This window comes from Macrobrachium rosenbergii, chromosome 47 (genome assembly GCF_040412425.1).
Source record: "Macrobrachium rosenbergii isolate ZJJX-2024 chromosome 47, ASM4041242v1, whole genome shotgun sequence".
NCBI lineage: Eukaryota > Metazoa > Arthropoda > Malacostraca > Decapoda > Palaemonidae > Macrobrachium > Macrobrachium rosenbergii.
Window position 1 is genome coordinate 41486037 of NC_089787.1, and position 22381 is coordinate 41508417.

The 22381-nt window shown below is 40.1% G+C and overlaps 1 protein-coding gene across 9 annotated transcripts in view; it reads right to left on the bottom strand.

The window, feature by feature from the left end:
* Positions 1–1353: 1353 nt before the first annotated feature.
* Positions 1354–22381, bottom strand: part of LOC136830800 (phospholipid phosphatase 5-like) — a 152693-nt gene continuing 131665 nt past the window's right edge. For 5 of the 9 annotated variants that reach the window (XM_067090722.1, XM_067090724.1, XM_067090721.1 and 2 more), the window contains 2 exons: positions 21158–21325; positions 1354–1730 (listed from right to left, as the gene is read on the bottom strand). In XM_067090722.1, coding sequence (XP_066946823.1) covers positions 1513–1730; positions 21158–21325 — 386 coding nt within the window. In that variant the 3' untranslated portion in view covers positions 1354–1512. Of the gene's footprint in view, positions 1731–16544; positions 16656–17041; positions 20027–20164; positions 21326–22381 lie in introns of those variants that run through there. The other 4 variants (XR_010850751.1, XM_067090723.1, XR_010850752.1 and 1 more) reach the window with 4 other exon arrangements.

Genomic DNA, 22381 nt, shown 5'->3' on the forward strand with positions numbered 1-22381 from the left:
ACTACCGTTTTTGAGGTTGCAAATGATATTGAGAGATCATCCAAATACAGCGTGTAAATTAATGTCCTTTTGGATGACTTTTGTAATGCTATTGACAGTGAGCCCAAAAATTATAATACTTACCATATAGAATACCCCCTTATTGACACTTCATGCTGGATGGTTGCTCCTATTTGCAACTAAATCTTCAAAATTTTCAAAATTATTTAATAAATTCAAAGGGGTGCCTTTTCTTTCCTGTAAAATACCATCCCTCCATGTGGTGCCATATGCTTTTAGCAAATAGAAAAAATTTATGAACATGCTTGGATGCAGATTCCTCTCAGATTGATGATTCGCAATACATCTGTGGAGGAAGGCTCGTTTCTGAACCCACAATGGGTGTGATAGAGGTAATTATTGTGCACTAGGTACAACATAAGGTGGACAATTCCCATACTCTCCATGAATGTACAAAGGCAGGTGGTTAATGCAGTGGGTAGGCTACCTACATACTTACGCACATTCTTAGTCTGGTTATCAGAGCTCTCCATTTGGTACGAAGTTTTCTGTTAGTGTGTGGTGTTGTGTTTCTGCTGTGACAGGCATTTGAAGTATGCATACATGCATAAAAGATAGGTTTGTATGTTATGTAATCTAAACAGTGAACTTACAACTTATGTTGGAAAGACGTTACTTTCCAAATAGTATAAGCATTGATGTTACCTTTGATATAATTATCTTACACAGAGGATGTTACTGGAAAATTAATTTGTGAGCATTTCTTAGCAATTTTGTGCATTCTTTGTTGATATTTTCATTCATGGGCTTTCTTGAAACTTTATATTGAAAATAGCTCAATATAATCATTATTCAAATACCACTATTATTTTTCAGTGTTATTTTCATTCTAATCCTCATTTCTGTTCAGCAGTATTACTTTCTGTGTCACTAAGTATTTTGAGCTATGTGTTAAGAGGGGAAACAAACTGGATATATTTATCAAAATGATATTTATTATATTTTTATTTTAAGGTAACCTAAAGTTTCTCAGGTAAATATTAAATGTACTGTACTAGGATGAAACGATAGCTGTGGTGCTGTAACTCTGTTGGTTGTGTGGACTGCCATAAGAGTATTATTACTTGTACCCTGCATTGTTTACCTATTGTACACTATTATGTCAAGAATAGGGAAATTACTGTACAGTGTACTGTATGTATTTTACAATATTTATGCTAAGTGTTAATTCAAAAGTGTGTTAAGAAACACAACTTGAGCCTTGGCTAATGTATGATTAACTAATTAATATACCCTTAAAAAATGAAATTTTTTCCAAGACCATCTGCATCATAGGTTGTTGAAAAATGACAATTATTAAATATATAATTTATTACAACAAAATTATAGTTTATAGTAAATATTTTATCTCTCACACAAAATATATTTGCAATTACATTTTCATCCACAAAATAGTCTTTAAGTACATAATAAAACAACAAAAATAAATAAACCACTGCAGTAAATATAATGTTAAATCCACTTAATCTGTTCTTCCATGGAGGAGTCTGGGTCAATCATAACTGATGGTGAGTTTTCTGTATTTTTTTTGACATTACTTGAGTCACTATAGAAAAGTGTAGGGACCATTACATATGAAAGGTGGCAGTGCCGTGATGTTAACGATGGATAATACTGCCGATAGCAGAGATAAGCTATTAATAAACCCAACAGAGATCCGACCAAAACATCTGAAAAAAATAATATTCTTAATGCAGTATTTACAAATCTCATACCATACAAATAAGTGCCTCAACCCAGTATCACATGAACAAGTCCAGTATCTACAATTTATCATTACCTTCCAAACTTTGTACCAAGTAGCAAATATTTTAAATGTTTATTCACAGCAGAAGCTGTGTACAGTATACTTATCATTACAGTGACGATGTACAAGCAAGAATTTAGATGTTAGCTTTTGTCATTAGTTTTAATTATTTTGTGGTGCGAGTTCACTCAAGTAAATCAATCAGTTATTGGCTATTTGGTATGGGTGGCAAGATGCTGAAAAAATGCAGGAAAACATGCTTATTTGGCACTGCCACAATAATAGATGATTCCACAAGAAAGCTATTGCATAACTTAAAAAAAAAAAGTTAATTGTCAAAGGGATCATAGCGACTCAAATTTTACCAGGGACTGTAGTATAATACTAAAAAGCTTTTGTATTCACCTTGTATTGTAAGATCAGCTCAGACATTTGCTGTTTATCCCAGTGCTGTAATGGAAGAAGCTATGATGGAGGCCCATGGGAGCTGTTGTATGAGTCTCATGTAGCTCATGTAGAATTAACAGCAGAAATGAAGATGTCATAAATTTTTTAAAGGATGGGCTTCTTTGACCAAGAGCACATGCTGGCATAATGTCAGCTCTATGATAAAATACCAAAGGATGAAAGAGTGAAAAGGAGAGAAGATGACTTACAAACAAGTATATTTTTTGGACCAATCCATTAACTTTGTGTAACTCCTCTGTAAGTTTTGGGTAATTACTCTGTAAGTTTTGGGTAATTAACATTAATTCATTGTACATTTTCATTTTGGGATTCTTTGTCTTTGCAATGTGATCTTTGGGCTACATGAATTCATATGTCTTGTGAATTTTGCATAGCTCAGGTGCAGCTTTATTGTTTCTCCAGTTTTGTTCATAGCAATAGGTTACCTTCTCTGTTAAGTGTTAAATTTTATCAATTCAAAATGTTTTACAAATTCTGATTTTTCTGTATTTATGCTTCTTGCAGTGATAATTTGTTCCTTCACGACATACAAGCCTTTCGGTCTTTATATGGAAATTACTATCGCCGTAGCTGGAACCAGCCATCTTTAACAAGGTGGTATGGTAGTTAAACACCGAATGACCGGGTGGGAGTCCCGCCCGCCCTGTTGGTAGCGTGTCACTTGACTTTTGGCCGCTGTTGTGAGTAGTTGTGCTTTGCTGCCCTCTGCCCTACTTGCTGTTGCTTTTGCTGTGTTGTGTGGAACTTCACTTCTTTCCCGGTGAGATTGTTTCTTTTTTGTTGTTGAGTGTTTTTATGTATTTTTGCTGGACATGGACCAGCAAACCCGTGAGTCGTATGAGCCTTCGGAGCATAAGCCGGTTACCACGCGTAAGTTGTTCTGGTACCACAGGTAAGGCATGTAGCCATTATGGCTTCTCTGTTGATGTAGACCCTCATTTCCTCTGCACACCATGCAGGGGATTTGAGTGTAACCCTGACTCTGTTTGTGAGAGTGCCATGATTGGACTACAGAGCAATGGATGAAGTATTTGTTGAGGAGGAAGTATTGTAAGAAGATCCCAAGTCGTTATCTGAGGGTAATACGCCCCCGATGAGTAATCCTTTGGATGCTTTCATTCTGCCAATAAAACTTCCATGCCTTGCTAACTCCCCTTCAAGAGAGGTTTCCCCTTCGTCGTCTTCTCTCATGTCATCAGGAGGAGATTGTTGCTGGGGAACTGGAAGCCGGACGACCCCTGCGGTGGTCTCCATTCACTTGGGGGAGAAGATTCTCCCCCAGTGCGAATGGAGGTGGCGCCCCCTGACCTGACTTTGTTTCCAGGCGTGGTGGTGGAAGAGCTCTGGGAGACCTGGCAGTGTCTAGGTCTTCAAGGGGTTCCGTCAATATGGGGCATTCTTAGCCACCTTGAGTAACCCCCTTTCCCCTGTGACCCATCACTCTGCAGACTGTCAACTGTCACAACCACCAACTATTTAAGCACCCCACTCTGACCCTGGCAGTAATGCACAAAACCATCGCCCCTGCTGTGGCCTCCGCAGTCCCTGTCCCTGCTCCCCGAGTCTTCCTCCAACCTTGAGGAGCAGATTCCTCCACACCCTCTTGAAGAAGGCGAAGAAGAGATTGAGGAGAGTGTCAACCCAACTCGTCTGCTTCCACCTCCTCCCCTCCCCTTCCAAAGCCCACAGGCAGAGGAAGGAGGAGGTCGCTTTTCCCCTCCTGGAAGAAGCCCTGCTCGGGATCTTCTGAAAGAGTCTCTCCCTCTCTCCCTGGTCTTCAGACTCAGGGGCTGCGTCACAAGTCTCTTCGAGACCCACTAATTCAGGAGCCGAGAGTGAGTGGACTGCCAAGCAGATCCAAGCACCCAGCACTTCTGCTCGGAGATCTGTCTCTAAGGAGAGCGCTGTGCCTGCCTCTACTCGAATCTCCTTGGACTTTCGAGCAGAGAAGTCTTCTGGAACCTACACGACATTGTAGAAGCTTCAAGTAAGCAGACCTCCAAGGAGATGAGCGTATCTCAAAGGGCTGAGGTTTCTGAGAAATCTCAAGTGCCTTCAACCAGTAACGTGAACTCAGTTCCACTTTCTGGTTCAGGCACGTGAGAGAGGACAGGGTCCAAGCATGCAGGTGCTTCCCCTCCCCCTTCTGCTACTTGCCCAAGTACATATCCAGGGCCCCATGAAGGTGTTGCTAACTTGAGGGTCCGCTCACCAGGAGTTGCACTGAGGAGGTACCCCCTTACAATCATCTTGCCAGGAGGCCTCGGCCTTGAAAACAATTTGAGTACATGGTGAGGACCGTGCAAGCTCACGCCTGAGAGTGCGCAACCACTCTCCCCGGGTTCGCTCACCTCCTGAGAGCCTTCATGTATGTTTGCGTGAGCCTCTGCTCTCTCCTTGGGACAGCCCCTCCACATTCACGTGTCAGGAGGGGCTCTCCTGAGACCCGTGAAGCCATCACCACTGCAGGTTGGTGATCACTTTACCCCCTCCCCTGACGGAATCATGGGTTCCAATAGGTCAGGTAAGAGTACTAGCTCCCCCTCTCCTCTCCCCTCAACTTCCTGGGGGTACACCAGGAACCGCGAGTCGGACAGAAGGTATTCCGGACTCAGTGTCCAGTTGGAGCCCTACTGCGAGGACTTATGAAGTGGGCAAGGTTCTCAGACCTACCCGTTTGTACGCCCAAGTGGTTGAGCAGGGAACCACGGATTTTGGCAAGGTTCTTCCACCTGCGGGGAGAGTATTGAGGTAGGACTGTGGATTGGAAGGACCCAAGGGTCCTCTCCCCTGAGACGCAGGTTCTCTTGAGATACAGAGGGCCTTCTCGGAGATCATTGCCTTGATTCACGAACACAATGATCTTGGGGAAGGGACCACAGTGACATCCATTTATTGTCCCTCTGGCCTTGAAATTTACTGGGGTCCTAACAAGCTTGGTCCTCGCTTGCCGAGAGGTGTATTGGATCAGGTTAACTCTCTTGTCTCTTGGGAGGAGAATTCCCTTCAATCTAACCACTTGGCCAAGTTACTTTGCCCCCCCTCTGCCTCCCCAGAAGAAATATTACATGCCCTCGACAACTACACTGCCAACGAAACAGGTTGACCTGGAATTGGTTCGCCTAGCTCCGGGTCTCTTGCTGCAGCAGCTTGGAGCGGAAGACATAGTCTTCACACAACAGGAAGCAGCAATCCTGGAAGCCACTGCACTGGGGGTTTGTGATAAATCTTGAAGTCTGATCTTGTGCCCAAGCAGAGGATGCAGTACCTGGGCATGCTGATAGATACAGCAGCAGCAAGAGACTCTCGTATCAGCAGGTTCAGGGAAACAGCACTAAAGTTCCTGTCCCAGCAGGAACAGCCAGCATGGCAGTGGCAGGTCGTTCTTGGTCACCTGTCGTCTTTGGAGCCTCATGGGTGGCTTCACCTTCACTCTCTCCCGTAGATAATGGAGTTCTGCTCTCTGGTATGGGATCTCCCATCTTTTCCCATCCCTCTCTTGTGGAGGGTGAGACAGGATGCCCTGGTGGCTGGATGACAGGAACCTCGCAATAGGAGTGTCTCAACAAACTTCCCCCTTCCGAGATGCTTCTGTTCTCAGACTCTTCAATTGAGGGATGGGGTGCACACCTGGAGGAGTTGCTGATCTGAGGTGTGTGGAACTGAGAGGACAAGCACCTTTCACATCAATATTCTAGAGTTCAAAGCGGCCTTCCTGGCCCTCCAAGAGTTTCAGGATCAAGTGATGGGACACTGGTGGTGTAGATGAGCAGCAACACCAAAGTAGTGGCATATGTCAAAAAACAAGGTGGCCTAGTGTCTTTTGTTGCCCACTCGGTAGAGCTGTCAGCCAGATACATTCCAGGCAAGAGGAAATGTAGTGGTAGACATGCTCAGTCGCCAGGGTCAAGTGATAGTGACAGAATGGTGTCCCTCCCATGGGAAAACCTAGACACTTACGCCTTCCCACTGTTCTGTCTCCACTCGGTGATCAACAGGGTAGTGATCACCAAGAATCTCAGGATGATCCTGGTGGCTCCCACATGGCAACATGCCACATGGTATACGGACCTGCTAGCTCTTCTCGTCAAGGCACCGAGAGAGATTTCCCCTCCCCCCTACAATCTCCTGCATCAGCCACAGGTAGAACAGTTCCACCAGTCCATGGAGTTGCTTGCACTTCATGGCTAGAGACTATCCAGCATCTCTTGAGAGGGTGCTCGGCAACATAGATGGCTGGATATCTGCTGCAGTCTAACAAGGTGAATTGGCCATCTTCTATGGTTTGTGTCGTGGACAGGATCTCTCTCTCCAGTTGTAGCCACTGTTCAGCAGGTAGCAGACTCCCTTGTCTTCCTTCGCCGAGAGAAGCTCCTCTCTGTTTCAGCTGTTAAGAGCTATAGGGCCGCCCTGGGCCTAGTCCTTCGCTTGAGGGGCCTGGAGATATCTTTGCTGATGAAGAGCTTCGAAAGGTCTTGCCCTCCCAGGGAACTCAGGTCCCCTGCATGGGATGTGACTCTTGTACTTAGGAGCCTGACTTGTGCACCGTACGAGCCCTTACAAGAGTCGTCAGACAGGGATCTGACCCTCAAGACCATTTTCCTGCTAGCCCTGGCATCGGTGAAGAGAATAAGCAAACTACATGGACTTTCCTTCGACATAAAACACTCCCAGATTTCATAGTGAAGACTGAATCTGTCGGTCCCTGACACCAGGTTTGAGTCCTTTACAATCCCCTCCCTAGAGGACTTTGTTAGTAACATCTCGTTACTGTGTCCTGTTGAGTGCTGCAGCACTATTTGAAGAAGACTCGACATCGGCCTGAGTGTTGATGACTCTTCGTTAGCACTAGCTCAACCAAGAAAGAGGTGTCCAGGAACACTGTACCTTTCTGGCTTTGTGAGACAATCAAACGGGCGTGCTCCATGTCAGGTGAGGAGAACTCTAGTGTGTTCCATGTGAGGGCTCATGAAGTTAGGGACATCAGTCCATCCCTCACATACAGGAAGAATCTGTCAGTTCCTCAGGTTCTGAAGGGCGGAGGGGGACGTGGTTGTACCAGACCACTTTCACCGCCTTCTACCTTCAGGATATTGCCCACAAGTCCCTGGACATGTTTTTGGGTCCTGTGGTGGCTGCTCAACAAGTTGTGTAGCTCACCTAGCTCCTTTAAGAAGACAGGTAGCATCTTGCCTAAGGTGTACAGTTGTGGACGAGTGTGTGTGTTGAGTGACTGGTCCTCTCTCCCTCCCTCTTCCTTCAACATTACCCTCCCCTGCGGGCAGAGGGTAAGTTATTGAGCCATCACAAGCTGGAACGGGCGTTGATACAGGTGAGTGATATATAACTGAGCTTCCTTTTTATAATCTCTCAGATATACAGCAGCAGATCCTTCCCTTTCTCTAGCAAGGGAGGGAGAGAGGGACAATCAATGTGAACCCATTGCTTATACATGGTCATATCATTGTTTCTGACACAAAGATTCAACCTAGCTTTTCTTCTCAAACGATGTTGCTTTTATACCCATCTATTTGAGAAATTGCCCAGAAGTCTGGCATTTGAGCATATAGTTCTTATACTGTATTTTGTCAGGCAAGGTCCTCATTTTGTCAGAGGCAAGTAGGAAGACCTGAGTGTGGCGAACTACCAGTCAGTTCAGAGATTTGCCCAGCTTCCTCCCTCCAAGAAGTAAGTCTTCTTATATAATGACTGAAAGAACAAATGACTAATTTAAAAGTAATCTGTATTTTTCCTAACTATACAAACCTGAGGTCTTTATAGTTGAATGCCTGCCTCATGCCACCCCTCAAGCTGACAAGTTTACCTGGGCCGAAAGTAAAGATGCTCTACCGACTGGGCAGGCTGGACTCCCACCTAGTCATTCAGTAGTTAACTACCATAGCACCTTGTTAAAAGTTTAATTGCTGGTTCCAGCTATGCTGATGGTAATTCCTATATAAAGACCTCAGGCTTGTATAGTTAGGAACTGTAAATTTGTCATTTTCTGTAAACAACTTCCTCTGATTTTTGCTTATGTACTCATTCTTGAAATTCAGGTCTGTGTTAAAGGATTTATTTTATGACGGTTTATGTTAGTCAAACATCAGTGTAGTAGTGGGCCAACCTTGTAGCTCATTTTTAATTAAGGCCCCCAGCTTCAATGTCAATGTAGAGGTTAGCACTGTTTGTCTCAGCTGACTTGCCCAGTTGACCTATGGGCTTCCTTTTGCACAAAGAAGGGCATAAGCATTGTGATTCAAAGGCTTCATTTGATGCCTAGTCCGATTCTTCTTCACCTAGTCTTGTATATACGTATATGTCTGTAGTGCAGTACTGTCTGTCAAGCAGAGTACTGCACTGTATCTCCAACGATGAGGCATCGACAGCTGTGATGCCTTTCCCTCCCACCAAGTGATCATCAGGGAAGATACATAAGGCTGTGTCTGATTCCTCCATTGCCTGTGTTTGCTCTCCTGTAGAGAACTTGCCACCAATTAAAACTTCCATCCCCCAGGACCCCCGTATTGCCCCTGAGAGGGATATTCCATTTACTCCTCCTTCTCTGATGCTGAGGGATGCTTGCTTTTGCATCCTCATTCACCTGTCCTAGGGATGTTCCTTCAATTTGAGTGAAAGGAAGACATTAAATCTGGGTCATTTGTTTCAGCCTCTGTACTGCCCCTAAGGTCTTGCCTATACTGTTACTTAAGTGACTGGATGGTTATGGGGTCTTTTCAGAGGCTCTAGTCATTTAGCAATCTTCTTTGGACTGCAAAAACCCTGGGAGTTAGAGGTCACCCTAGAGAAGTTTTAACTGTCCTCTTCTACTAAAGAAAGATATGTGCCTTGGCATGTGGATTAATATTGTCCAGGAGTCACTGTAGCCCTCAGAGAAAGGGATTTACACTACCTTTACCATGCCCCCAAGTGATGCATGCATCACTTCTAGTCTTACAGATTACTGGACATTTGGGGTCACGGAAGAAATTTGTTCCTCAGTCTCTTCTGAACGTGTTATCTTTAATGCCAACTGGCACGGTGTTGGAAAGGGGCAACACCCATGAGAAAGTTTAGTCTTGTAAACCATCTCATCCAATTCATCAGGTAATGGCAAGTTTTATGCTTCTCAGAACTCCCAGGATGACTTGATGTTCCTTTCATGCCTCCTATCCATAGTAGAAAAGGTTCACAGATACCCTGGACATAATACTGGATAATCCTAGTTCTTCTCACTAAGAAGAGGCTTCTGAAGTAGTCTTGTTTCCATTGTTTAAACACCAATCTGGAATCTGTCCATCTCTAAGCAGGTCTGCTACCACTTAACTTTACCTAGGAAAGTGGGCAAACTATTTTACTTGGTACTTAACTGCATTCCAGCCTATGTATTCTCACCTGGTGTACAAAGGATTAAAAAGGAACCTATAAGCTGTTCCTCTGTTTAGAAGACAATGTGGTTTGAAAATCAAAGGAACAGTGGTGATAATGATCTTACAACACCAAATACAATAGAGTGCATAGCCTAAGACAAAAGTTGTTATTGGGGAACATATAAAAACACTAACTAGGACCAAATGCACTCAGCAACTGCACATAATTGATTAAATCAGCATGCAAGGGCTGTCTAGTATTTTCTCAATAAACTATAGCCGATTCACTTAAGGTAGATTCTTGGGCCTACGAGACGTTTTGTTTGGCAACCTCTGATTGGCTGGTACTGGGAGGTATGCAGCTCGCTCACTGTTTCATTTTAACGTTTGTAGCTCAGAAAACTTGCAATATGTTTATATAACTTCATTTATCTCACGTTTTACACAAGATAGGAAAGTTCTGATCATACCATAGGATTCGGTATTAATTGTACAACTAAATCGTGATTTTCTGAAACCAGTAAGATAAAACACAAAGGAATTACAACGAGTAGAAGTGAAGAGAGTAGTATTTCATTCTTTATACCTGTTTTTACATATCGTCGGATTTTGCATCATTGATGCGATCAAGATAAAATAAAACTAGTGTTTTCATACAATAAGTTCAACCTGAATACGCTGGTACTTTCAGATTTTAGATGCATGTGATATGCGAAGAGAAAATGAAGAATATGTCGTATTATGTTGCATCTGTACTTGACTCAGTTTGGCAGTAGTGCCGAGAGACGGTGATCTGCAAACAGCGAGAGCGTTGAGGCGCCATTGACAGTTGCCAATTAGCGATATGAGAAGTTTGGAGTTTCGACAGTATTTACCGTATTATTATGTCATTACATTTTCTGTACATAAATGCATAGAATTCACATTATGACTGTTGAACTTTTTCACTCCAGTATCATATATGTCCATATGTCTGGACATATCTGATAAGAAAAAATGAATAATCATATGGATGCATCTGATTGTGTTGGCTTCAATTTAGTCTAGATGAGAAATTTGCATACTGTAGGCTACATGATAAATATCAGGCTAAATAATTATGAGTTCATTATTATGGCCGCTTGCTTCTCTGGTCAATAACATGTAAAGCTGATGGTTTTTATATGTTCATTCAATGAACGAAAGTACATCTTTTTATTTCTTACCATAAAATCTGTTGGCGATGTAACGAATATAAAATTCTGTCTTTTTCAGAATTTGTTTGAGCTGCTCTTACACCAGAACATTTATTCCTCTATATACATGTTATATTTCATCATTGTGCAGGCCTGTTATTTATCATGTAGCCTACAGTATGCAAATTTCTCACCTAGCCTAAATTGAAGCCAGCACATCCAGATGCATCCATATGATTATTAATTTTTTCTTATCAGATATGTTCAGACGTACGGACATAATTATATGCTATTGGAGTGAAAAACTTCGACATTCATAATGGGAATTCTATGCCTTTATTTACAGAAAATGTAATGACATAAAAATACGGTAAATATTGTCGAAACTGTTAACTTCTCATATTGCTAACTGGCAACTGTCAATGGCGCCTCAGCTTTGCAGATCACCGTCTCTCGGTTTCTACTGCCAAACTGAGTCAAGAACGGGTGCAACATAATAACACATATTCTTCATTTTCTCTTCACATACCACACGCATCTAAAATCTGAAAGCACCAGTGGATTCAGGGTGAATTTGTTGTATGAAAACACTAGTTTTATTTTATCTTGACCGCATGAATGATGCAAAATCCGACGATATGTAAAAACAGGTATAAAGAATGAAATGCCTCTCTCTTCACTTTTACTCATTGTAATTCCTTTGTGTTTTATCTTACCGATTTCAGGAAATCATGATTTAGTTGTACAATTAATACCGAATTCCATGGTATGACCAAAACTGTCCTATCTTGTGTAAAACGTGAGATAAATGAAGAAATATAAAGATATTTCAAGTTTTCTGAGCTACAGACGTTAAAATGCAACAGTGAGCGAGCTGCATACCTCCCAGTACCAGCCAATCAGAGGCCGCCAAACAAACGTCTCGTAGGCCCAAGAATCTACCTTAAGTGAATCAACTATAGTTATAGTAATGACTGAAGGCGGACGGACAAACAAAGCCAGCACAATACTGTAGTTTTCTTTTACAGATAACTAAAAGGGTTGAGAGCATATGCATCTGGATTGGACCAACCTAGTATAAACACATCCACCGCCCAAGCCTGAGGGTCCTGGAATGAGGGCAGTTTTTTGTTCATTGCTGTTGCAAACAAGTCCACATTTGGAGCTGCCCAAAGACACTGTGGGCTGACCTTGTCCTTTCCTGCTCAACCAATCCACCAAAATGTTTTATTTCCTTGGAATGAACAGGGGAGCCAGTACATATTCCTCACTTCTGCCCCAAAGAAGTAATTCCTCCACTAGTAGGAACATTGTCTCCAACATGCTGCCCTGCTTCCTGGCATATTTGAATTAGCTTAAATTGTCCAGAAACATTGCAATGATTTTTTTCTCTTGCCATGTGCTCACACAGAAGTACTCTTCCTAACAGCCTAGTGTTTTTTTTTTTTTATGACCATGTTCCTGACATTACTAGGTCACCCAACCTCTCACTGAAGCATCTGAATAGGTGAGGTTTTGGTTCACTACTTCTAGGGATAATCCTGCCAGAAGTCTCTGACCATCCACCATGCTAACGTGTCTTGAAGATTTGATGGGATCAAGACTTCAGTGTATTTGAGTCTGGAAGAGACTTCCTGTTCCAAGTCTCCTTCAAGAAGAGCTGAATTGGCTGCATCCTGAGCCTTGCTAGTCTGACAAATTCCTCCAGAAAGGCCATGTGTCCCAACAGAGACAAAGCCATTGCCTCACAGGAAGTTTTACGGGCCAAAATTCTCCAAGAAGCAGTAAGTTGTCTACTCATCTCTCCAATGGAAAAGCCTGGAAACTGCAAGTCTATCCTCATCTCCTGATAGAGAATGGATGCAATGTGAGCTGGGCAGACTTCCAAAAATGGATCAAAATGCTCAGTGACTGAGCCAGACAAAGTAACAGGTCCTTAGCCCTCAGAATCCCATTGAAAGAGTTGGCCAACAATAGCCAGTTGACTTACATGCTACCCTATTTTCAAACTTTCAGATATTGTGTTCAGAGCACTCCTTTTGCCACCTGTAAGTTAAAATTTTGTACTGTGTGCTTCTGCTTAGTTACAACTTTTGCCACTACCCACACCATACAACACAGTAGCCGACTGATGCTAATACACTGCCCCAGACTCTCGAACCTACACAAGTGGTAAGACGCCATCTGTTGAGCTCGGATCTATTTGTGCGATTTTATTGTGAAATATCAACCCCATCCTCTTCTATCATGGCTAATGGCAAGTGTAAGGCTAGTGAAGATAGTGGCAGTGGTAAAAAGTGGCACACTATCTAAATGGAAACTAAAATGGTTGAGTTAGCATGCCAGTATAATATGAATGGTTGAGGTAGCATGCCAGTATAATATGAATCGTTCAACTTTGTGCCACAAAGAGCGAATAATGGAACACGTAAAGAGTGCTGTGCCAATGAAGTCAACAATTATAAGCATGAGAAGGGGAGGTAGTAGAAGAAATTGAAAAACTTCTGGTTATCTGGATGGAACCCTAGAGACAAAGGTCTGTAATGCTTAGCCTCATGCTGATTCAGGAAAAGGCTAAAAGCTTTTTTGATGACTTGAAGGCTGAGGCTAGTGAAAGTGCTGCAGGCAAAACATTTTGTGCAAGTCATGGATGGTTTCATGCTTCAAAACATTTCCAACTTGCATCACGTGTCCATTAGTGGTGAGACAGAGAGCGGCGACAAAGCAGCTGCTGGAAAAAAAAATGCTGATAAAACATACATAAGCCGTGAATAGAAGACGATACCAGGATATAAGGTGGCGAAGGATAGGCTAACCTTACTGCTGGGTGGCAACGCATTGGGAGGCTTTGAGCTAAAGCTGCTCTTAGTGTACTGCACTGCAAATCCAAGGGCACTCAAAATAATCACAAAGAGCTCTTTACCCATAATCTGGATGTCCAACAACAAAGCCTAGGTGACTCTTGCTGTATTCAAAAACTGGTTTTTTCATCACCTTGTTTCCGAAGTCAAGCTATACAGCCGCAAGAATGGGATTTCTTGCAATTTTGGATAATGCCCCTGGGCACCCACCGCACATAGATGATTTCCATCTGGTTGTGAAAATTGTTATTTTACCTTCGAACACCACTCATTCATCCGATGGATCAATGCGTAATATCCAGTTTCAAGAAATATTACACTCGCCTTATGTGGTGTGACCTTGCATAACTTTTGGAAGGGATACAACATTTACAATAGCATCAAGAATATTGATGCTCCACAGTGTGGAGTAAGTGACATCAACATGAATGGAGCATGGATGGCTTTATGCCCACATTTTGTCATTGACTTCAGAGGATTTGATCAGGAAGAGGCAGCAAAGGGAATTGTTAACAGTCTTGTTGACATAAGTGAAAAGCTACAGCTTGACTTTGGGGATGAGGACTTTGAAGAGCTGTTTGAGTCTCATTCACAGGAGTTAAGTAAGTATTCCTTAGTTTAACCAGACCACTGAGCTGATTAACAGCTCTCCTAGGGCTGGCCTGAAGGATTAGATTTATTTTACGTGGCTAAGAACCAATTGGTTACTTAGCAACGGGACCTACAGCTTATTGTGGAATCCGAACCACATTATACCGAGAAATTAATTTCTATCACCAGAAATCAATTCCTCTAATTCTTCATTGGTCGGCCGAAGACTTGAACGCGGGCCCAGCAGAGTGCTAGCCGAGAACTATAACGACCTGTCCAACAAGGAACTGATCACAAGAGTTAACAAATGAAGACTTAATGGAACTAGAAGAAATGCAAAGAACAGAAAAAGAAGAACTTCTTCCTTTAAAGAAGTTTGAAATGAAATTAATGGCTGAAGGGTTTTCTCTTAGAAAAAAAAAAAAGCTAAAAAAAGCTTTAAGTATTTTTGAAAACCAGGATCCAAATGTTGAGATATTCTAAAAGTAGCAACAACCATCAACAGTGCTATGCAGTGTTATCATATCATATACGATGAAAAAAAAAGGGCAATGCAAACTTCTTTAGGCCAATTCTGCAAACCAAAGCTAAAAAAAATCTTTACATATTTTTGAGAACCAGGATCCAAATGTTGAGATATTCTCAAAGTAGCAACAACCATCAACAATGCTATGTAGTGTTATCATATCATATATATGATGAAAAAAAAAAAAGCAATGCAAACTTCCTTAGGCCAATTCTGCAAACCAGTGCCTTCAACCTCATGAGCCTCCCCACCTCTGTTGACTGCTTCCTCCTCAAATGAAGAAGAAAGTGATGCTGAAGAAAGACATTGACGCTGACAACCTGCTGCCCCTGTAATTCCACGCCACCTCTCCTCCTTTTTATCCACCACCTCAAGCCTATGCTACCAGTTTCAAAGGAAAGAAAAGCAACTGTACTGTATTATCATCAGTTTATGTAGGTCTTACGTGTCATTTGTATTAATATAGTACTCTATAAATTGTACTACAGTCCAACCTCTTAAATCAGGGAACCTTGGGACCATGCCATTGCAGAAAATCCCAGAGTATAGAATACGCCCCTAAAAAATGAAGCCCTTATGTAAACATAGTCTTGCAAGCTAATTCCACATTTCACATACAAATAGCCTAGTTACTGACTTAGCCTACTACTTGGCTAAGTTCTGACACCACTTTTTATCGTTTTATTACTCATATATTTTCAGTTCATTTTATAAATTCATATAATGTATAATTTTCTTTAAAATACTGTACTTTATTTAATACATTTAGCCTACATTCCCAAGTTGGCCTAACCACAAGTCAACTACAGTACTTAACTTTCCTCAGAATCTGTAGAATATTGTCGGTGACTTTCATCTTCTAAATTTACTATCTTCATAATTATCACTATTAGTTTCTTTTATCAATTACTTTGACTGTAGAGGGTAATGAAATGATAAAAATAATGAATTTTGGCGATCAATTAGTGCAGTTGAGACACTGCTGTCAAAAAGTAAACAAAGCACACTGCCATCCTCAATGGAAAATGAACACTAAACATTTGCTAACTGGGGGAAGGATAGAAACATTTTCTAGCATAGATAAAGCTTTATGCTTGCACTTCTTACCTCTTTCATCATCTGATCTTGTGGGTGGCATATCAAGTGGGTAAATATGCAGCTATGTAAAAGAAATTATCAAAACCATATCACCATCTATAAGTCTTTCAAGCCCTCTAAAAGTAAGGAATTCGTGCGTTGCCAAATGTCTCATTGTTTTGAATAAAAGTTTTGACATGGAAGGGCCTTCTCAAGTGGAATCTTAAAAAAATATATTTATTATTTATTCTATTAAAGTTAATATCAAAAACATATATTACCTCACACATTTTCATTACTAACAATTATTTTCCTAAAAACAAAAGAGATATGGCATAATTTTTGCTGTCAGGAAGTTGTAAACAATATGTGGCGCCGCCCTCGTGGTCGCGCAATGAACTAATGGTGGCTGATTGAAAATTGGGCTGAACAACAGGAGTTTCTAGACCACAGAATGCCGGTTTTAAGAGGTTCGACTACATTATCATCACAGTTTACTGTATTTAGATTTAATTAATGGATCATTCATATTAATAAAGTACTCAATCAAATACAGTACTGCATGTACAGCATATTGTGTTTTGGGATAAAAAAAAATACAGTATACAGTACTGTATGTTTTGACTTTACATATATCATATGGTATTTAAATAAGCATAAGGGCCAACTTACAAGAAATGAACGGCCGTTCAGAACGTAACTAGTTCTTAAGTAGGGGAGCATCCTATGGGTCTTGCATGTCCTCCAATATCATCCAACTGTTCTTCTGGATAGCTGCTGGAACTGTAATTGGTGATTTCATAGAGAATGGGGATATATTAACAAAGCTGTTGAGTCTTGATACATCCAGAACTGGGCACCAACCTCTAAATGCCTTTGGCACCAGAAAAAGTTGGCTAAAGTCCCATTAAGTTTATCAAAACCTGTTCTATTGCATTCTTCTCTAGCAGAGACACTACCTCTTTCCAAAGCGCCACATACTTTTCCTGCTAATGAAGGTACAGAGAAAAGGGCTACGAGAGACAATGCCTGTGGAAGGGGAACCAGAATTGGAATTGCACATACCTCCTACAGTAACCTTACCACCCCAGGTTCTGCTCTTAAGTCTTTCCAAACATGCCAAAAGACCTGATGCCAACCTCTTACTGGAACCTGAGGGCTGAACGTTATTTTTATTTTTTTAGTAGTGAGTGAGTAGTTTGGTCACCCTGATGAGGATCCATGAAAGAACTTTGCAGTTGTAGAAGAGTCCTGAGATGAAGAGAGGCAACTTTTAACTAGAAGGAACTAAAGAATGTCTAAGAAATTCCCTATTTTCTAGTAATGATATATCCTCCCTGATTGGCTTAAACTGCGTCAGGTTAAGGAGACGATCCAAATGGAAACCAAAACAGTTGCCATCTTCTGAACAGGAGACAACTTCAACAAGTTGGTATAAGCATGCAAACATTCACTGGCAGTGTCTGAAAAAGCCTTGTCCATGCAAAAAAACATCAGTGAATCCAGCTGGTGTCACTAACTCCTTAAGCTGAGCAAAAGTTCAGCAAAACAAGACTTCAGTAACTCAAAATAGAGATCAGGACAACATCTCTGCCTCAGCATTTCTCCCAGGCACCTTGCTAGTCTTGAGTCTTCAAAGGTATGAGAAAAGCAAATAAATCTGAATCCTCTACTGAAGAAGGATTGAGAGCTGGTAATGCGCCTGCATCATAATAGGTGGCCCTATAAGACTTCATACAAAAGACATACAAGTATTCTTGCATGCCAGGAATTTCATTAAAATGCTTAAAGGAGGAAGCTTGGGTTTTTACTGGATCTCTCCTCCACTAAATGGGGATGAAACAAATCTCTGGCTTACTGAAGGGGAAACTAAGGAAAACACCACCTGTTGCTACTCACCTGAGCTAATACAAGGTGGATGAGCAAGAGATGATGAAGCGCCACCAGGCTCCATAGAAAACCGGAAGGTTGAGAGAAGGGGCAAAGGAGAAACACCTGAACCCCCCAACCTCACTCACAACAGTCTCGACAGACCTAATACCACCCCAGAAGGCAAATCCTCAGAAAGTAAAGCAGTTAAAATTGCATATAGCTTAGAAACAACTAAAGATTCCACACCAGTGGTAGAATTAGAAAGCAGAGGTAGAAGGGAAAGACTTGCCAATAGTTTTAGAAACGGTATGTAAAGATTGAACAGGATTTATGACAAGTAGAAGCAATTGGTTCACCAATCGAGTAAACATAACATTACTAGTAATAACCCAGTCAATATTTATACCATTAGTCCTAGCAGTTGTCATTATTATTATATTCCAATGATGGTGAAGTTAAAATTTGGTGAGATTTACATTTACCAAAATATTCCTTTGGTGACTGCATTAAACGCCTTAGATTGTGGTAAATGAGAGGAAAGTGACAGAGGGTACAAAACCTCATCCCTCCCGAGAACCAACCTGGTTCCTGGCAACAGACTCTTCCAATTGTAGTAGGGTTGCCCTGAGATTGGGCTACTGGCATGCAAGGATACCAGCACCTTAACTCTCAAAGGGAACATGAAAAAGATCTTACACAGTGGGGTAACATGGAATAACCTAACATGAACTCAGTCAAACCTTAAACTGAATGTAAATTGAAGTTAACATTCTGCCCTAACTTCTCAATATGCTTTTCCTGAAATGAAAGGGAACTGGAAGGCAGAGCTAAAGAAGTCTCAGGTCTAGCTAAAGGAATAGTTGAGGAAAGACTCAGAGACTGAGTAGATACCACTAAGTCAAAGGTCCTTGAGAAAGAGGACAAATAGCAAAACTATGCCCTGTCCTATCTGCTTCACTTCTGTCCCTATGCCTAAGAAACTTGAGTATAAAGTCCTTTAACCAGACCCTTCATTCATCACATCTATTCTCAAGATCACACTATACCCCTGCTGCCAGCATTAAGAGTGTGCTTAATTTAAAATTAAACATCCTGCTAACAAAGCAATCATTTCTGCAGAAGCTTACGTTCTTGGCTCTGCTTCCCGTGGAAGACATTCTAAGAAACAAATGTACAATTACAATACTGTGACAGTAGAAAACAGTCTAAACAATTGAAACTGATCTCTGTAGCAGAATGAAGAATTCTGACAGGCAAAAAATTCAAAATACACCTAATGGAGAACAGACAAGCGATCATTTACTTACAATACTGATGCTCCTGTCAGGGCAAGATTTAGTTATCTTTAACAGTTGGTAAGATTCATCCCAAATAATGTATGCTTAAAAGAGGAGTAGTATTTACTATCTCTCAGCTAACTGCTTACATAGCATGCAAAATAATTTTATTGCATGAACATACGCTGAAGATGCAAAGCTAGCAAAAATGAAGATCCAACCTACTGAACCAGCAGAGAACTATTTTTGTACAGTAATAGTTTCTACATCATATGAACAGGTGACAAAAATTAGAATGAGAAAACCAAGACTACCGTTTCCTAAACATCACAAACTATAATAAATGATTTGAATGTATACTCATAATAGTGCTAATTACTTAGGGGCAAATGTTAAACTGTGGATAATCAACCTGCCATTGTCAATCACTAAAACATGATTTCAAAGTGCTGAATTTGAAGTAACAAGATCTATAAAGGCTATTGTTCTCTGTAGTAATGTGCATTAAAATAAATTTTAAGTTTTAAAAATTATTATTCAAGACAACTGAAAATTCATATAAGAAATAATAGCCAAAGTTCTCATAAATTGCTTCACTTGGTTTGACTTATGCTTTTTTTTTCCCTCTTACAGGTTTTTGGCAGACAGGTTACTTTACTACAAAACATACAATTAAGTTCCTTAAGAAAAACTAAATAGAAGTTCAGACCATCAAGACATGCTCATCTGCATAATTCTTCTAACAAGCTTAAAATCTTTAATGATGAAGAAAAAATAAAATATGCCCTACAACAACTTGGTTTTTATTTTATTTCTGAGTACAGTCAATACAGAAGCATCACGTGTGAAACAACCACATCAGCCTTAATTATTTGGTAGCAGATTTATAGTACTGTACAGTACAATGTAGTCAGATAAAATGTTTTCCAAATGACGTATCCCCTTTTATATTTTATTAAAACCAGATAACCACTTCCATAATTCAATACAATACCATCTATACCCCTGTATCATGCAATCTCATACATCAAGCGATCCTTAAAATTTTGTCCCCAAAATATGAATTTACTACGTATCTCATGTATCATGTGAGTTACGTTTTCAATAGCCCAAATAACATTAGGCTAACCTCTTTTCTTACACCTGTATCATGCAATCTCATACATCAAGCGATCCTTAAAATTTTGTCCCCAAAATATGAATTTACTACGTATCTCATGTATCATGTGAGTTACGTTTTCAATAGCCCAAATAACATTAGGCTAACCTCTTTTCTTACACAGTCTGTAATCCTGTCATCTTGTTGAATAAATCAAAGTAAAAAAATAAAACTAGGCTTTACTTAACTGAGTGAATTTCATTTTTAGCAGAGTATAATAGGCTATGCCTGTGAAGTAAACTTCACTTCCGATAGATTATACTAGGCTAGATTTTCAAATTAGATTACCAAACTTCTGGCTTATATAACAATTCAGAACCATCTCTTATAATTAAAAACCACTTACCATAAAACTGGCGTAAACAACCGAATCAAGAAACGAGGTTTTGCAATTTTGGGGGGATTTTAGTTTAAATATATGTTAGTTTACATTTGTATGCCTATTTTCCATTTGTTTTATGTACAAAAATATAACTAATAATTCCAGTAATAATCCATTTCTTTTAGCGGCTAAAAATTAATTCTAATTATTTCAGTAGCAGGCCTCAATCAGCTGATTTTGAGAATGTAAACTTTAGCCTAACCTACTTAAATGCATATAGCAGATGAGCAGTTGTTTATACTGATGTTGATATAACATTATAAATATAATATAAATGGATTCAGTAAGTACAATATGTTCCTTTACCTTTATCTTAAATACAGCTGCAATAACCTATCTAACATGGGTAAATGGATACAGTCTAGGCCAGTAGTTCACACAAACGCATTTTGTATCTCTTGTATGTGTGACTCTCTCAACTCAGATATAAATTTCCTTCTTAAATTATTGCATGATACAAAAGTGTATGTGGTAAATCCCTTTGTTGTGATTCCCAATGATTTTCATTCTGTAGTAATACTAATATATATTTAAACAGTATCCAATAAATAAAACCTGGTACATATATAGAAAGAAAACCCCTTATGTTTCTTACCTTGCCAGTGATGATGATAATCGCTGGTACGAGAGAGTGCAATCATTAAGGCACATACAATGGGTGTTATGCCAACTACAAGTTTCCATCCTTGACTGCGCTGCCCACAAAACACACTTAATTTTCCACAAGTCCATAAGCTCAGGAACCCCAAACTGCAAAATGAAACTATCAAAAAGTCTTTAATAATTTTTCCAAAGTACATAATGTAATATGCTATATAAAAAATGTTAAAAGTGAAAATGTGTCAATGTCAGCACCAGACAGCTTAACATTCATCACATAAGTAAGACAAACGATAACTACCATACTGGAGTTATTTGTGCATTTCTAGAACTGATCTGTTGATAAACCAATCTTGCTTGTAGCTTACTAATTACACTGTATTACAAATCCATTATCTATAAAGCTAATTTTCAGGTAGTGACAGTAAATTGTATATTCCAAGAAGTTACCACAATGTTGCTTAATTGTTCATATTTTTACACCCTTCTATTTTATAAAGTACACATTACATGTTCATGATGTATTCTACAATGAATTTAAATATAATTAGGCAATAGTTACCATATCATCAAATAAGATTCTTAAATGTTTCCTTCAACTTAAGTGCTACCTACTTCTATCTACATATAAAGCTGCTGAGAAAAGTCTTACTACATTAGGTTGAGACGGAGAGTGGTCTTTAAGATCTAATTCCACAACCTGATCCTAAGTCTAGGTCTGCATGTATTCATAATGTTTGCAGATTTATCCCCATGCATGTTTTAATGATTGTTGTAATTTTTCCACTTCACTGCTCCTTGCAACTTCTATACCAATCATTTTACCCTATTAATTATTATTCTTACTCTCTTCCTCTTGTCTCTCATCTTCTGTTTATATATTTTTATATTCTAATATGTACATATAATCAATTGTTCCATCATTGGGGATGTGAGGCTAAGCTTGCCCATGTTGGTTATGAGGGTGGTGTCCTGACAGATCCCCTTAAGTACATTGATAGAGCAATGTATTACATTTTTTACCATATTTAGTAGTCAATTAACCCTTAAATGCCGACTGGTTACCGACTACAAAAATTTCAATCTTCGGTCAACAATGACTCGACCAGGAAAATGGTCGAAAAAACGCAATTGTAAGCTAAAACTCTTACATTCTAGTAATATTCAATCATTTACCTTCATATTGCAACAAATTGGAAGTCTCTAGCACAATATTTCG